General features: G+C 41.2%; 1 protein-coding gene across 1 annotated transcript; it reads right to left on the reverse strand.

The window, feature by feature from the left end:
* Window positions 1–469: 469 nt before the first annotated feature.
* On the reverse strand, window positions 470–10,873 carry LOC122658800 (U1 small nuclear ribonucleoprotein 70 kDa-like). The gene is made up of 10 exons (XM_043853921.1): window positions 10,641–10,873; window positions 9,996–10,110; window positions 9,834–9,913; window positions 6,220–6,295; window positions 5,831–5,895; window positions 5,610–5,672; window positions 3,808–3,889; window positions 3,566–3,728; window positions 1,460–1,537; window positions 470–1,288 (listed from the first exon to the last, which is right to left on the reverse strand). The coding sequence occupies exons 1-10, from the start codon at window positions 10,737–10,739 to the stop codon at window positions 589–591; spliced, it is 1,521 nt and encodes a 506-aa protein (XP_043709856.1). The 5' UTR covers window positions 10,740–10,873; the 3' UTR covers window positions 470–588.
* Window positions 10,874–17,536: the final 6,663 nt, after the last annotated feature.

Here is a 17,536-nt window from a genome sequence, read left to right on the forward strand (position 1 = left end):
GCTACACATGTATGAACAATCATGTACCATCTGGCAGTACATGATCAAATACTTGCATACAAATACAAACTGTTAAGTAGCCGGCCTAGCAATAATCATAAAAAGTGTACAACATACTCGGATCTGCGACCCATAACCAAACAAATGGCTAATAAAATCCACAGTACATTATCTATGAAGGTTTTGAGTGTGAAACCAGCACAATCCCACAAAAATAAGAGCATGACTGCGCTCTAGTTCATTCCTCCAAATCAAAATAATCAGCGACTAACAAAGACAAGGCATGTACTCTTTAAACAATGCCCAACGGTACGAAAGCTCACTCCTATAGGATATAATATTTTAACCCAAACTTAAAACATTATCTGTAGCTGTTAAGATGAGAATAGTAGATCATTCCCCCACTTGGATTTGTCCCATTGAATACACCGATACCTTCAAAAAAATAAGGAAACCACTATCAGATAGGAGAAAGAACGATGCGCATGTGTGCACACTTTTCTCACGAAAAGCGGATATAATGGGTCTGAATTTACCAGAATAGCAAAACAAATGGGAAGAAAGCCACATCACCTGCATTCCGAGTGCTCATTCACGTGAGAGAGACCTCTCTGAACGCTCATATTCTCGTTCTCGATCCCGAATTTTATCCCCTTGATCATACCGGTCTTCCTCAGGCTCCATCTGATCATACCGGTCAGGTTCATGATCAGGGAGTCCCTGATCATTCTGGGGCTCAAAATGATCATATCCTCCACGACCTTGATCCTCATAATGGTCATAATGGCCATGTTCACGGTCAGCCTCCCCACTCCCATATCCATGCCCAGGCTCAGCATGGTCATACCATCCACGTTCATTCTCAGACTCCTTGTGACTGTAATCCCTCTCCTTTTCCCGTTCATGCTTTGGCTCAATACGGTCATAATCAGATTCCCTGTCACGAGAACGCCCACGATCTTGTTCAGAATCTCCGCGATCATAATCCCTCTCTCGCTCTCGGGGACGATCACGTCCACGATCACGGTCGCGTTCACGCTCACGGTCTCTATCTCTGTCTCGATCGCGCTCATGGTCACGACCACGGTCTCGATCACGACGATCACGATCCCTGCCACGTTCCCGATCCCTGTCCCTGTCTCTATTTCTATCACGGTCTCCCCCACGGTCTCGATTGTGCCTTTCTTCTCGTGGATCACGATCCCTTGTCCGGTCATGGGATCGCTCACGAGACTTCTCACGTTCCCAGTCTCTGTCCCTTCCCCTTTCACGGGACTTCTCCATCTCCCTGAAATACCATTTTTGAAAGCAATCTAATGAGAGAACATCAGAAGAAAGACAACTCCTCATTGGACCCAAACAGAAAAAGATCATTAAAAAACGATATTAATGAGAGCAATTATATTAGGTGTAAACAGTTAGTTGTGCCAACTTAAAACAAATGCAAGGCTGATCTTACCGATCAACATGGCGATCCTCTCGGGATCTGGGCTCCTCTGACCGAGGAGGTCCACCTGAAGTTATCTGCTGCGGCTCTCTGAGCAATAAAAAAAAACAGGCACGTTACACCAGTAGCCAAAAAACCAGCAAGCTTATATTCAGTACTAAGGCTTATAAAAAAATATTAATGAGCAGGGAAATTACTGATGTTGGCATCCTCTCCCCCCCCCCCCTTCCCAAAAAACATAAATCTAAATCACTCATGTGCACCAGACAGACTTACAATGTCCATCCAAGTTTTTAACAAGAATGGCATGAAAACCTTCTCCCCACTCAACTGATTATATAACCATAATAAAATGACCGCATCTTCTTTCTTGTGAAAGTTAAACACCCCCCCCCCCCAAAAAAAAAAAGGTGACAAAGTGCCAACAGAAAGCAGCCATTTTAAGGTCTCCCTGCAGTTTCAAGATCAACAGCGAAAGAGAACTAAAAGTTGTCAACACCAGAATTCTACAAAACCCTCCTAATGCCACCAGTTTAGGGGAAGGAACCACACCCCCACTGGAGCGGCAACTAATTGAAATAAATCATTGCATTCTCTCACAACTAAAATTTACTCCCTCCAAAATACCACTTACAACGGGCCAACTGGACGTGGTTAAAATAGTCACATCCAGCTAACATAGAAATATAGCAAGGCCTTACACCACTGTGTGGGATAAGTTACCATTCCCCAGAAGCACAAACATGTTCCGAAAATCTTCAAAACACACAGTAATTAAGACTGCGTCATTCCCTCATGTGAAACAACTACTATACCACCCTCCATACATCATGGCTATTCAGACCACCTCACCAGGTTACCTTTCCTGGTACGAATGATTTTGAGTATATCCACTTTCAGTTGTACACTCTCATATAGCAGGGCATTCTTCCTCACATTTAAACATCATGTATGGGAAGTTCAGCCAAGCTGAATCTGGGACTAAACAGAAAATTAAATTGAAGGAAAAGTCTAATCTGGGATTTTAAATCAGGAAAAGAGTGAAATATAAGAAAACTCGAACATGAGAGGCTTTGAGTGATTAATATGGAATCTGTCCTGAATTGCAAATAAGGGAAGTAGTCTTCTTCTTCCTCACATTTAAACAGAATATCAGCATTAAACCCAACCCAATCGCATGTGGACAGTGGAAGAACTCACTCAGATGAGCTCTGTCCAGCCTTGAACTTAAGGACAATAGGACAAATTTCTAGATTCTAACTCCCAGCCCTCTTAAGAGTAACCAACAGCAGAGTCAGAAAATCACATAATAAAATAATATTTTTTCTGAAAACTGAGTCTGGTGGAAACTGATGGACCAGATTTTTTTGTTTCAGGTCGTTTTCTTTCAGCAGAGCTGGCTTTAGGGGATGAGGACCCAGGGTTACAGTCACCAACTAGGGAGGGACACACACCTAAAATCTTAAAAAAGAATGGGAAGAAACAAGGGAGATCGATCAAACTTGTTGGACAGTTGGTACCACCAGAAACAAAGGTGAACCAGTATGTACTACATACAGAAAAAACAGGTAATAAGGAAATAAGCAAAAGAAGAAGAAGTAGAAGATTAGTAAGGAAGAACAAATAAGAAAAAACACACCTGGAACAAAGGGATTCAGACGGAATCGCACCAGGGAGAATGGGAGAGAGTAGAGGGAAGCAATCGGTTAAAATTACTTGTGCATCAGCCGCTCTTAGCAGCATACGACACCATAAAAAGAACAACATTTAATATTCAATTCAAATTTATTCTCACTGCAGGGTTACAATAATATATAAAAGAAAAAAGGGGGAAAAAGACTCTTAATAATAATAATAATAATGAAATTACAATAATAACTGCAATAAATAAATCTCTAAATAATCCTACTGGACTTAAATCCAGGTTTGAACCAGGTTCTCCTTTGTCTCGGCCTCAACGGGTTCATGCCGGTCCAACCATGAAAGTGTTACTACATCACAATATTAGTTTCATCTTCCAAAAACTATTTTACCACACGAGAATACATAAAAGATACTAGTCCCACAAAACTTGGAAAGTGGGTTGCAACTTACAAGCGCCATGATCAGCACACATACCTTCCAGAATACTTCTGATTGACCTCTTCACCGCCAACCCTGGTTGATCCAAGTCCACCACCAAGTCTGCGAGGTCGCCAATTGGGAACAGTTCTACCACGTTCAACATCCACAAGCACTCGCCTATTATCAAGTTTCCTCCCATCAGCTTGTTTGTATGCAGCTGCATGATGCATAGATATCAATGCACATAAAATAAGCAACGACAGAACCAGTATAAGCCTATGCAAACTACAACAAACCTTTCATATCCCTTGTATGCATGTACTCGATGAACGCGTAACCTCTAGGTTTATTTGTCTCCTTATCAGTAATCATTCGAACCTAGATGTCCACAGCAGAGTATAATCACATAAATGAATCTTGTCTGAAGCAAGAAGTAAAGAAAATAAATAAAAGCCAAATGGTTTTAACCACTTGGGCAATAGTTCCTATTGTTATCATCTAGAACATAAAAAGTAAAAATACTAAATCCTAACTGGCACGGCAGACAGGCACTATGCCTCACTAGCCGTGCTCACCTTTTAAGGTGTACAGCTTCACCGCGCAGGATGCATCACCACCATAGGGAGAGTTGGCAGAAAAACCGATGAATGGGGCCAATTGACCAGTAGCCAAACAGACTTACCATCCCCTTACCAGGGAAAGATTTTAAACTAGCAAACTAATTATAAATAAAATAGTACCAGGATATCTTCTGAATTGCTGAGAGATTTTCGATTGGCCTTTGGAGTCAAAAATAAATTTTCAGTAGCAAGATAATGCAAACCAGAAAGCAAATAGGAGGAAGAAAGGTGCTAATACTCCCAAGTTTGTGTTTTACCCAGCACAGGAGAAGAAAGGAACTTGGAAGTTCTCCTGTAGTAGCTTGAAAAATAAAGGCCAAAAGGCACCATGCATCACTACCCTGCTCACCTTTAAGGAAAAAAGATATTTTTTACCATGCACCATGTACCGCCATTGTTGCAATTGGATTGGCAGAAATCAAGGGAGGCGACCAAAATGCTAGTCACAAGACAGAATAACAACCCCCTTACCAGGGATATTGCTCCATCGGAAACTAAATACAACTAACTGGAAAGTAGGACAGTACCTATGCCTCTACGAGATTTTCTATGGCAATCAAAATGAAAGAAGGATAAAGAAAACAAACCCTTACTGCCAATTAGTGACAGAGATACCTGCTATTACTCCCGACTCTTGTTGACCCACCACCAGTGACATTTTAGAAGAGGGAGAAGTTCAACAATCCCCTTTCAAACTTGAGAATAAGGCCAGAAACATGTGGCGTTGTGCATCATTGACTATGCTCATATTTAAGGTGCAGAGAATCACAACCATGATGCATCACAACTCTTGGATGCTGACAACCAAGAGAAGGGCTCGTATAACCCCATACCAGGAATTCACAAAATTAATGACAAACAGGTAAACAATACAAAGAATAATGTGGCAGAAATCAAAATTATCTGTTATTAAAAGAATTTCTACTTCCAAAATAAATGTAAATTTCACATTTTATGAATAATGCTTTTTACTATCACAATGTTATTAGGCCATGGAAAAGGAAAAACAGTACAAAGGAGTATGCAAGTATATAAAGACATAAATATGCCACATAGTAGAACCATCTACAGTTAAACTTGGCCTAACATCATACTATTGGGTATGGCCCTATGATACATTATTAATTATGTGTAACTTCCTAGAGGAAATATAGATGAACATATCCAGTGGTGAATTATAGGGGAAAAACATATCCAGTGGTGAAATTATAGGGGCACGGGGAAGAAAACATATCCAGTGGTGAAATTATAGGGGAAAAAAGAAAACCTGGCTACTAGATTTTTATCCCCCCCCTCCCTCCCCCCATAAAAAAAAAATTTAAGTACATAGAGATGGCAGCCAAAAAAACAAACACTGAAGAAAGAAGTTCAGAAGTTCCAAAGAAGGCTACAGCAGAGAGCTGCCCCATTACAGAACCTCTTACCGAAGTCAAAAGGCAAAACCTGTTCCCTCCTTGGGGATGCTCTAAAATACCTACCCGCTTGATTGGCCCATAAGCTTCAAACTCCCTTTTTAGTCTATGCTCGGTTGTCTCATAATTCTGCAAGAGAACCACAGCACATGCTAGTCATTCCAATCTAAATATTTAAAAGCATGAGAATCGAAGAAGAAAGAGAACCACAGCACATGCCAGTCATTCCATTCTAAATATTTAAAAGCATGAGAATTGAAGAAGAAAAAAAAAATGAAACTACTCACAAGTCTTGCAACAAACAAAGTCTTGTATGGATCTCCAGAAACATTTGGATCACTAGCTGGATCATCTACATAAAACATAAAATAATAATAATAGTAATAGTAATGATAACGACAAAAGAACCAGTATTGTTTGACTCCATGTGTCTGACCAATTTTGCTTTGTGACCTCTGGAACTAGCCATAGAAACAAGTGTTTCTCTGGTTGCCCCATTGAGTGAGATAAGACAAGAAGCACCAGCCACATCAATGCTTCCCAGACATGGCAAGTGCTATTTGCCATAGTTCAGCCAATGCAGACTTTGGAGCAGCCGGCAGAAACAATGTTCCCGTAGAATTAACGAGCCCTAACCCTAAATTTCAATAACAAACAGGAAGCGTAGGGTAATCACATTTCTGAAGCTCTTCAGCAGCCTTTTCTGCACCCTGCTCCAGTCGTTGTTTATGAATTCTAGCCCTTCTTTGAACCTGCAGCCACCAAATGTATCAGCAAGTGTATTCATAGGGTGTCAGATCTAAATTATTCATCCCATCAACGCAACAAAACCACATGTAAAGTAAAGCAAATAAAAATTTGATAGAAAAATCTAACCTTCAATATTGTTTCAATTCAATGGAGCACAAGACATTCCAGCAGTAGCAAACAAAACATTGTACAAGTTAGGAATCTACCATCAACTAAATAGCACACTTTTGTTCATCTAATGGAATATCGCTAGTTGTGAACTAGCTCAAATCGAAATAGGGAAATGAAACCAACATGTTAGTTTCTATTTACTTGTTTTCCTTAGGCAACAAGTTGTTTACTTTGTCAGGTGCAGTGTTAGTAGATCTTAGTTTCCCTTTTGGATACTTTTATTAGACAAAGAAGTTATTTGTTTCTAAATTAGAGCTTCTATTTTAGTTGCTTAGTTGAGTTAGAGTTACTTTCTATTTTGGTCCCATTACTTGTAACCCAAGTCTCAGCTCTTATAAGAGACTTGCTATTTTTATTTGTTTCTATTTTGGGCTCAGCTTTAGAGCTTATTTAATGTACTGCCCATAGAGGCATCCCCATGATTTTACCAAGTGAATGAAACTTTTGCTTTGAAGCATGAATATTCTCTTGTCCATGTGAGTGACTTGAAGGGCTGGAGGCCTGGTTGAGAGAGCCAAAACTCTAGGGCTGAGAGAGCCTGGCTGGTGAGAGCCAAATCTCCTTATCCCTTTCCTTTTCTTCTCCTATCTTCTCTTCTTACCCCACTCGATTCCCTTAACCTGCTGTTTCCCTGAGATTGCTGCAAGTGCTGTGAAGACCAATGGAAGATCAGAATCAAGTCCCAATCAAGATCAAATCTGTTGCTGCTGCATCAATTTGAAGGGAGACTTTGAATGCCCTGCGGCTCTGCTGTTCTGCCCAGATTCTGCTGCAAATTTCAAGCTTGGATATCTCCCCAACCAGCCACTGAAATCAATTGAGATTTGGAGGGCTGTATCACATCATTAAAGGCTACATTCGATCCCAATTTTGGCCTATTCTGCTGGCTGGATTGTTCTGCAGCACTTACCTTCTAATTCTGAGTTTTACCTTCTATTTTCAAGACCAACTTAGATATCCACTTCTGACCATCAGAATTGGATGAAATTTGGAGTACAAGACCTACTCAGCCCATGCTCCATTCGACCTAAGACACTGTTCTACAGGCTGGTTTGATCTCTACCTCCTAAGTTACTAATTCTGGTTTTATTGCAATTGTGAGGTTCTGCGGCAACCTGTCCACGATCCTACTGTAGAGAGGTTCTTAGCTAAACCCCTTCTACATTAAGGGGTTTTTATTTTCTCTTTAAATACAAGCTTGTAACTGTCGTTTTAGGCAGATTTTAATGAATTAGATATTTGAGTTGGAGTTTCATGTTTGTGTAGCCTCTTCCCCCCCTCCCCCTTTCTATATGATTTCCTCTCTCTCTCTCTTTCTTCTTTATTTCTGTTTATTTATTCCAATGCTGTTACTCTGTTCTGCGCGAACTAACAGTCCCCACCTAAGTTGATTGATTCCCACCTGTGAGCAGCCGTTCAACTGAAATTTTGGACGAAGGAAGCTTTTATCTGGGAACTCGAACCCCCCAAATCTTGGCGGCTGAAGTCCTTTCCATTGTGAGATTGCGCATCTTCGTTTCAGGTCTGAAACTAACATTACCGCCAGACCCAGTTTCAGACATTAAATTATATTATTTTGCTTGATATTTGGGATTCTGGTTGAATCGATTCCATAGCCCTCCAGGTTAGGTATCCCTGCCTGAAATTTCGAGTGGATTGGATAACTACTGGCAAAGATTCCTCATTTGAATCCAGTTTGGGTACTCCACTGGTTTTGCACGATACTAGGAAGAAGGTGAATTAATGTTTCCTCCTCTCTCCCACGATTGATTTATTATTTTTTAAATAATCCCAATTTCCATTAGTACCCCCACCTTTACATTGTATTCCCATTTAAGTTCTATTTCTTTCTTCCAAAAGTACCCTTTCCTCATCAAACGTGCTATCCCACTTGCTGGTTTACTTTCTTTATTAAATTGACTTCCATTGATTACAATACTGTCATCCCTTTAAAACCTTTCATTATTTACAATTTTTATTTACAATTTTACCATTGTCCTTATAAACCCTCAAGTTATTTACTGTTCCGCCACTAAAACTTGGATTTGAGTGTTTCCTTGCTTGGGTGGGCCTGTAAGCAACCCAATAGGGGTTATTCCAGCCTGGGTCTGCATTAGTTGTCTCTGCATCATAACAGTGACAGGTTCTGAATCACCACAGAACACTCTAAGGCATAAGCCAATAACTCAAATCATTCAAAATCGTAGGGCATGTGTTCCCCTTGCTTGTATTTGTAAAATTGGAGGCTGCTACAAGAATAGGAAGTCTTGGCTACTAAGCAGCTTACAAGATAGCAACTTTCTAGAAAGAAGATCTAATTGCTAAAACACTAAAAGGAATAAAAGGAAAGAAAAAGAAAATAATAACCACTAAGTAGCTATTGACTAACAACTAAGACCCATTACAAAAAAATAGGACCTAAAGTAGTAGTCATAGTTGTCACGGTTTTTAAGTGCAAGGTTAAACCAACAAGGCGACCAAGGCGCCCGCCTAGCACCTTGATAACTATGGTAATAGTAGATCTAACAGAATATTCCAGCAATCTTCTATCCATACAAATCACATGGGCCCACACAAATCCATTCAATCTTCTAGAAAATCCTCCATGCAAATCTCTTCCAAATCTTTTAAACAAACAATAAATATCAAAACTAAAACTAACTACTTAATTCCGTATAGGACTCAAATCCCTAATATTTGGGCTTATAGGATTGGCCCATTACAATAGTAAACCCAAAACTACTAATCTCATGGCCCATATAACTCATTGGGCACTCAAATTAAGCCTAACTTAAACAAAACTTAAACCATAGGTTCAGTTAGATTAAATAAGCTAAACCAAACCCAAAACCACAAGCCCATCTTCTCTTCTTACTGGAATTCTGCATCAGATTCTGTTCTTGTTTCCCTGAATCATTTTATCAATTTCATCAATTCTGAACCTGCTGTTAACAGTCCCTAAACTGGTAGGACTCCTCATAAAGTAACTGTTCTATTCTACCCAAAAAAAAAAGAAAAAAAGAAGTAACCGTTGGGTAATCAGAATCAGTTCAGATTCTGCAGATCAGTTCTACCTATAGAACAGACCCATGGATTGAAGTTTTGGGCCATTCAGATTTGTTTGACTGAAGTTAAAGAATGTCTCTCTATTCTGGTTCTGTTCTCTGTTCTGTGTTCTGTGATCCTATTTGCACTAGTCTTGTGCTAGAATATTCTGGTTTGGAGACTGGTTTGCATTATGCCTCTTCCATTTCAAATATAAATGAGACTGCCATTCACAGAGGCATTACTGTGTAAAATAGCATCCAGAATAAAAGAATCTATCAAATAATAGTTAAATCATCAAATTCCATGCTGCGAGTGTCTTACTGGAGTTTCGCCTGTTTTGACAGGAGGAGCATATTCAGCGTCTCCCGGCTCCGCAAAGTTACTTACAAATTGTGCCATTCCTAAAGAGATAACAGAAGTGTTTAGGACAACAATAAACCCCTTTACATCAAAACAAAAATCAGACCTCGAGGTCATACGTACCCATGTATGGTGGGCATTTCCTCTTCTCAGGGGGCGGTTTATATTCCAGTGCAGGTCGGGGCTCAAAAAGCTTCAAGAGATTATTCGTAAGACCAGTAGGATGACTCTGCCCAATCTGCACGACCAACATGAAGAAGTGGATTTAAATTCCATTCAGTAACCGTTCCAGATTTTATCAAGAAATAGAACTGTGTAACGTCAACAAGCTACAAAAACATGAAATGTCTGGCTGCGATAGCCTAAACGCGAGATACAAAGTAATCGATCTAAATTAAAAAATTCTCTCGATCGTAATTGTCACACATCTATTAACACCAGCAAGCAACCAGGGGAGAGGCAACTAAGAGTAATGCGACGTCAAGAAATAATATTTCCAAACCAAAAAACGAGAAAAGGTATTGTGAAGTTCGATCACGATTCAATATTGATGATCAGAGACAGGATTCTCCTTAAGAATCGAACGAAATACACTCTCACACCCTCCTTTTGCAAACAACTGCATTATTATCAAAAATTAAGGTAAAGATATAGAAAAGACAATCGCAATGCGAAATTAGGGATAGACGAGAGGCGAATTAAAACTACAATAGACAGAAAAAAGCAGAACAATGAATCCAAGATCACAAGAGAGTAGACAAAACATACAAGTTTCAACTGCAGAACGTTCGCGCGATTCTGAGCTTTGGTGCGAGCCTGCACCGCAGCGTCCCTGTTGCGCATGTACGGATCGTTTAAGTCTCCCATTTTCAGAGATCAGATCGGAAGAACTTCAGGGTATCAGGATCCTTCACAACGATGACCAGAGAAGAAAACACATCCGAAGATCGACCGCCTCTCTTCTTACTCCCTCTCTTGAGTCGCGAGCGAAAAAGAGAAGAAAGGGTTTTCAGTTAAGCTATTTATAGTAACACAGCTTCGAACAATTGGTTTTTAGTTGGAGTTGAGCTATCTATAGTAACGGAGGTCCGAAACGCAGATAAGGTCCAGTGGTCCACTCCGATACCCCGCAGGTGCAAGTGTGCAACCAGGGTTTAAAAAACGCGGTGCCGATTCGGCTTGAATCGATCTAAAGAGCCCTAGAATCGGCATATTCAAATTCAGCCCCCATAGGTTTGATTATCTTCCCAAAATGCCCTCTCCATACCCTTTCTCGTCCCTCGTCCACCGACCCCAATCACAGTGGGTGAAGGGAAAGTGGGAAACTCAATCTTTACTTCCCAAAGTGATATGTCAAATTTGGAGGACTGTTATTATCGTACAACACCCTCCCCCTTTTTTTCACCAAACTTTCTAAATCTTATATTAATACGAGGGGCATTTGGTTTGACATTGACAACATGTTCATAGAGTTAGGGTTCCGATATCTGCCAAATCCAATGACATCTCCTTTTAAGTTAATTACTAATCTTCTTATTGTTAATTGGTTTAGGTGTTTTTAAGCTTTTGCCCCCCATACCCCTTGTTGTATAGACTCTTGTACATCTGTTTCTTTTAACTAATATAAAACTTTTCCTTATTTTCATCAAAAAAAAAAAAAAAGAGTTAGGGTTCCATCATATACATCTTAACAGAATTGGAAGGGCAAGGGGAGAAGCCAAGATGTGATTATGGTCAAGATATTTTATTCACAATTAGTTTCCAACCAGATTAGGTTTGGGAAGTTACATAGGATCATATTTAGGGGTGTAAGTTTGGCCCTGTCGGCCCTATCCCATCCTGAGCCCAAACAAGGCCTAGACTGGATTTTCAACCTTGAGGACGGGTTAGGGTTGATTTTTTTAGGCCTGGGATCAGGGTTGAGGCCTTTGGCTAAGCACGGCCTGGTTCGGTGTTAAGTTTTGCTTTACAATTTTATTTTATTTTTTGATGAAATAAGAAACGTTATATTGACAAAAACTAAGTAAGTTCACATAATAGAGGAGCAGGTATCTCCTTATCAGGGAAAGGTAGTTCCTTCTGAGAGAAAAGGTGAAAAGTAACGTTCAGGAAGTTTTGCAATAATTCAGCTAATTACAAAAAGAGGGGAAGGGAAAGCCAAGAAATTGTGGAACGATCCGGGTCATTGAGCCAAGAAAATAACTCCTTATCCTGTACCCAAACTTGACAAATCTCCACTCCCTCTTGTTGAGCTTTCTTCCAGCCCTGAAATAAGCTATTTAGAGCTGCAATGGTTGGGTCCTGTACAGCGATACAACCTGCATCTCTAGCAAAACAGTTGCCATCTATGAAAAGGTTAAATGTCCACTTGGCTAAACTAATTTCTGGTTCATAGAAGCCTGCGACCATTAAACCAGTGATGGTGGTCATAGTGTTAGTAGGGAGTTGTAAAGTTATTGGCAAATTAACATTAGAACAACATAAACGTGAATTAAACGAGGTGGGCCATAGTCGAAGATCAGTGGCCCATCAAAAAACATTTTGCATAACAGTTATAGGGTCTAACTTGGCAGCCTGCATTACAGTCTTGTTCCGTACGTACCATAGAAAATAACAGGTAATAGCAAAAATAGGAAAAAACCAAATGAGAGATTGTTTGTCCATATCCAACGATGCATGTAGGGAAGAGCAGAGATTGAGGAGGGATGAGCCTGAAAGATGCTCAGTTCTTAGTCCAAGCGGACCAGAAGCCCAAATACGTTTAGACCAATCACAAGCAAGGAATAAATGCCAGATCGATTCCTCACAATTGCCACATAGAACACAAGATGGGTCGATAGTAATCCTTTTGGCAATAGTAGCCCTGACAGGGAGCCCTGCTTTACAATTTATTTATTACATTCTGCAATCTTTGTTTAGTAACTAATTATCTATTGGTTTACCAAAAAAGTATTAAAAGTTAATTATCTATTGAACAAAAGTATTTAAAATTTTAAGATTGGGCTAAGTTTTTTAACCTAAAGAAAAGTCTAATGGTCAGTTGAATATGAAACAAATCAACACCCAATCACATGAGACTGGTCAATAGAGCCAATCAGTCACCAACAAAAATCAAGGTAAATCAGCGTTGGGTTGGGCTTGGGCTGAGTTATCCCAGCCGAACCTAGGGTCGAGGTTGGGCTTGGGTTGAGCTAAGAAGACTTAGGGTTGGGCTAGGGTTTTAAAAACTTGTCCCTATTTCACCCCTAATCATATTGCATCCACGGGTACCCACTTTACTCAACAATCATTTCGGGGTGAAATCTTGGTGCCATCTACCTTGATCGGGTAATAGAGATAAAGATTTAGTTTAATTAACAATGGATGTATGTAACAAAAAATTATATTTTTTTTGGTAAGATATGTAACAAAATTTCACCCTCCCCGTTTATAGATAGGGAGTTTAGGTAATTTTGATACACAAATATACACTTTTGTATGAAAATTTTCGTTGTCATGATCCTGTTTTGATAAGCTTATTAGAACGGTCCACCATTATAAGTCACATGGATCGATGGTTTTGGACAACTAACAATTGGATTAGTTGTACACCTTATGGATTAACAATGTATCAAATTTTATACTTGAATTAATATGTTATTTTTGGTAGCCTTGAATTAATAATGTTATGTGTCCATGCATCTTTGTATTTTTTTAGTCTTTGTATATCTATGCACCCTCAATAGTCTCTCTAGATTTCAAAAGTTTTATTTTGAAACTTGGTAAATTCTGTTTGGACTGAAACTTGAGATGTAGTTGAAATACCTTAAATTAGATCTTTGGATGGTTTGATATTTTCGAAACATTTGCCCTACTTATTTATGCATTAAGTCGAAGGCTAGCCCATACCTTTTCCGAATGCAGTTAAATTTAAGACCATGGCCCATAGCACATATCGTATTGCCATATTGGAAATTATAAGTCCCTTTTCCTTGCTCTTTTAACTCTTCCATCCATTCCGTATTCACATATCCTCCTTTCATCTCAATATCTCTTGTATTTTTTATTTTCTCATCTCCATGACTTCACCTTTATCATTTTTTAAAACCTACTTTAATAAAAATTTCTTGAATGGGTCATCCTTGAAAAAAGCTTATCAAGGCAACCCAAATATTTACCATGGACCCAAAATTTGTAGACAGGTAGACAAACCGCAAGATTTCTTGTTCACATGTAAAAATTCTACTTTATTGTTGCTTATTATAAGGAAATGTTGCGTCAAGAAATCGTCGAGCGGTCCTGCGAGTGCCGTCACCTGCAAGTGGACCAAAGGGGTCAACAGAGAGAACCGGTGTGGTCCCGGCCTAGGGCTCTCCGATGCCAAAGTTAGATCTCCTGGCGCAAACAGATGAATAGTGATTATTCAGTATGAGTTTAGATGTCCCTTGATGGGGTTGCGTACCTTGCCTTTTATAGTAGCATATGGCGGTGTGGAGAGTCCCCGTTTGATTGACGATTGTGCCGTTGAGTGGATAGAGGCCCTGGGTAACGGGGCTCTATCCTGATTGGCCATCTCCCCGCGGGAGGGAGTGTCCTGGTGGCATCAGGATCCTTGGTGGATAGATATCCGCGTGTGGTGATAACGTCCTTGGTGCTTGAATATGCGGATGACGTGACCTCTAAGGGTCTAGAGTCCTGGCGGTGACATGAGTCTTAGCGATACGATCGGGGTCGTAGATGGGTAGCCCCCACCTCGGTGCCCATGATGCTGCGCTGGGTGAGGCCGCGCCCTGGTGAGGAGGCCGCGCCTAGGTGAGGCCGCGCCTGGTGAGGAGGCCGCGCCTGGGTGAGGCCGCGCCTAGGTGAGGCCGTGAGGAGGCCGCGCCCCGGATGTGTGGCCGCGCCCGAGTAGTGGCCGCCCCCGAATGGTGTTGGGACTCCGGTTCGTTCCCCTTGGCTATGAAGCGGGTCGTCTATGACACGTGGCGGTCGTTGATTGGCCCTGTGAATATTGGATGTATCATTTGCCCCCCACTCTCTTGGGATAGGATGTCCAAGAGAGTAGGTGTCTTTGCATAGTGAGGGGTCCGCTGCGAATAAACTTTCCTGTGGGGTTTGCCTGTAAATCCACTGATGAGGTAGGAGAGGTTGGGGGTTCAAACCTTACCTCCTACACTTTTTCTTTTTGTTTTTTGTAGGTATATGTTCCTTCCTCTCCCTTCTTCTTTCACTTCTCATTTCTCTATCTTACTTTTTGTCTTCCCTTTTGCTCTCCTTTCTTCTTTTTGTCTTTTGTCCTCTTTTTGGTGCCCACCATGTGTTTGTTTTTGGGTCACCTCCACTAGTATCTACTTTGCTTGATTTTTGGGTCCTTGTGCTTGGGTGGTGTTCTCTTGGTGCCTTGGTTTGCTTGGAAAGCTTGAGTGCCTTTGTTATACCCGCACCCCGGGAGTATAATTAATTATTAATTCTTCCCCGTGACGTGTAGTTATCACTGCCACGTATGCCGGTGAGTTGTTCTCACTGGTGGTCAAACCCAGCTATATTGACCATAGTACGAGGTTGCCTGTGGAAACTAGTCGGGACCACGGAGGTTGCACCTTGACGTGTCAGGGGTAAGTAGTTGACCAAATTTTATTGTGTGCTTACTGCCCTCTCAAAGCCCTCGAAGTGTGGTCCAAAGGCCCTGACCTCTTATGGTGGGAACCACCTTCCTACTCGCATCGGAGGCAAGGTTCTTGGTCGCCTCCGACCCCGCATCAATCTGCTAACAAGGACCCTTGTGGGTGAGACCTTGTGGCTAAGGTGCTATTGGTGCCCTGCCATGTTTGACCCTACCCAAATAGACCCTAGGTTACACTTATGAGGCCTTATCCAAATAGGCCAATAAATGTGAAGTCTATATGAGAGAGAGGGGTAAGACTATTCCTTAGTCTTTCTTTTTTCTTTCTCTTTCCTAACCTAATCGTGAAAGGAGAGGAGAGCTTTGAAGAGAGGAGGAGAAGGAGGAGAAGGAAGGGAAGAAGAAGAAGGAAACAGCTGCTGGATTTGGAGCTTTAAAGAGGGTACCTCGTGTGTACCTCAAACCAGGTAAGCCAAGTGCCCTTTTCCCCCATTTTTCTCTCTTCCCCCTTGCTCGTTTGAGCTTGGGTGGTTCGTTGGTTGCAGCCCCAAGATGGGGATTTCTTTTTGGAAACCCAAAGGGTTAGCTCGAGCCATGTGTAGTTTCCCCTTGTAGGATGCTATCCCATTTCATTACAATCCTATAAAGACCTCTATTTGACCTCTTGTTGAATCTATTTGATTCTAAAGCTTCAACCACCAAAGAAAACCCCAAATCTGGATTTTTGAGCTTTTGATCCTTTAAACCCCCTTAAATCTTTGAATGTTGGGTGTTTCTAAGACCCAAATAGACTCCAAGACACCCCTCCCTTGTCCCTTGAGGCTTAGAGAACCAAATGGGACAACCCTGGGCTTTTAAAGACCTTGAAATCACACTTGGGTTGCATCGGAGGCAAGACTGCGTGAGTCCGATGTTTGCCTCCGATGTGTCCCGAGCCTCGCAGGAAGGTCGGAGGCAAGGTCGAGGCAAGCTGCTGAGTCCGACGTTGCCTCCGATGCAGTTTTAAGGCTTATAACTTATGTAAATGGTGGGGTTTCTCTATGAGGCCTCCCCTACACTCTCTCACACTCTTATTCACTTCCATAGGTGCCAACATATGTGCAATGGGGTGATTTTAAGCGGGAATCGTTGCGCTTATACAAATTCCACTTGAAGTAATTGGTGAGTGGGTTTGGGTGATTGTTTGAGCTTGTTTACTATTGCTTATTCATGCATTTATGAATTATATTGTGACATTATCATTCAAGCATGATTGCATATTTGCATTTATTCTTATTCGATGATGATGATTTGGATGATATGGATTTGTGTTGGGTTACGGTCTGGAAGTATCTGCACGGAACCCCGTGATACGATGGAATTGTATATTGCATCTCATTCTTGCTCTGTATGCGCCGTGTTGTCTTGGTACCGGGTGTTAGATGGAATGGGACGTTGACACACCCGGATGTACCTCTCAACACGATAGGATTCATGTAGTATATCCGTGGTTAGGCTCGGTTCCCTATGCTACGACCCTTACCAACAGGGGTTAGGTGTTGGGTAGCGAGCAGCACCGCCGCTGTGGAGAGTTAGAGAGGCCAGGCCAGGGGTAGTAATGGTTATCGGGGTCGCCTCTGGGTGGTGATGACTACGACCGGCGCGGCTCCATAGTAATAATTGAGGTTGCATTGTGGTGAGAATGGAAGGATCCACAATGTCTTCCCGAGTTATTGCAAGTAGCATATACCCATTGACTTAGCATTGTGTGTTAGGTGGTAAATGAATTAATAATAGCATGCACCATGGACTATTTGTGATTGTGTGATTGTGCATCCCCTTTTCTCTCTCACTAGCTCGGTGGAGCTAACCCCGTGTACACATTCTTTTTAGATTTTGATGCGGATGATTCTTGTGGAGCCAGAGATGCGGATCGAGGATCATGGCGATGGTTGCCCATGATGATTGTGCCTCACGGCTGTATTGATACTTGGGACTTATTCCCTTCTTTTTTTTTTTTTTTGGGGCCACGTGCCTTATATAAATATTTATTGTTATATTTGTTTTGGGATAGTTATGCTAT

This window comes from Telopea speciosissima, chromosome 4 (genome assembly GCF_018873765.1).
Source record: "Telopea speciosissima isolate NSW1024214 ecotype Mountain lineage chromosome 4, Tspe_v1, whole genome shotgun sequence".
Taxonomy (NCBI): Eukaryota; Viridiplantae; Streptophyta; class Magnoliopsida; order Proteales; family Proteaceae; genus Telopea; species Telopea speciosissima.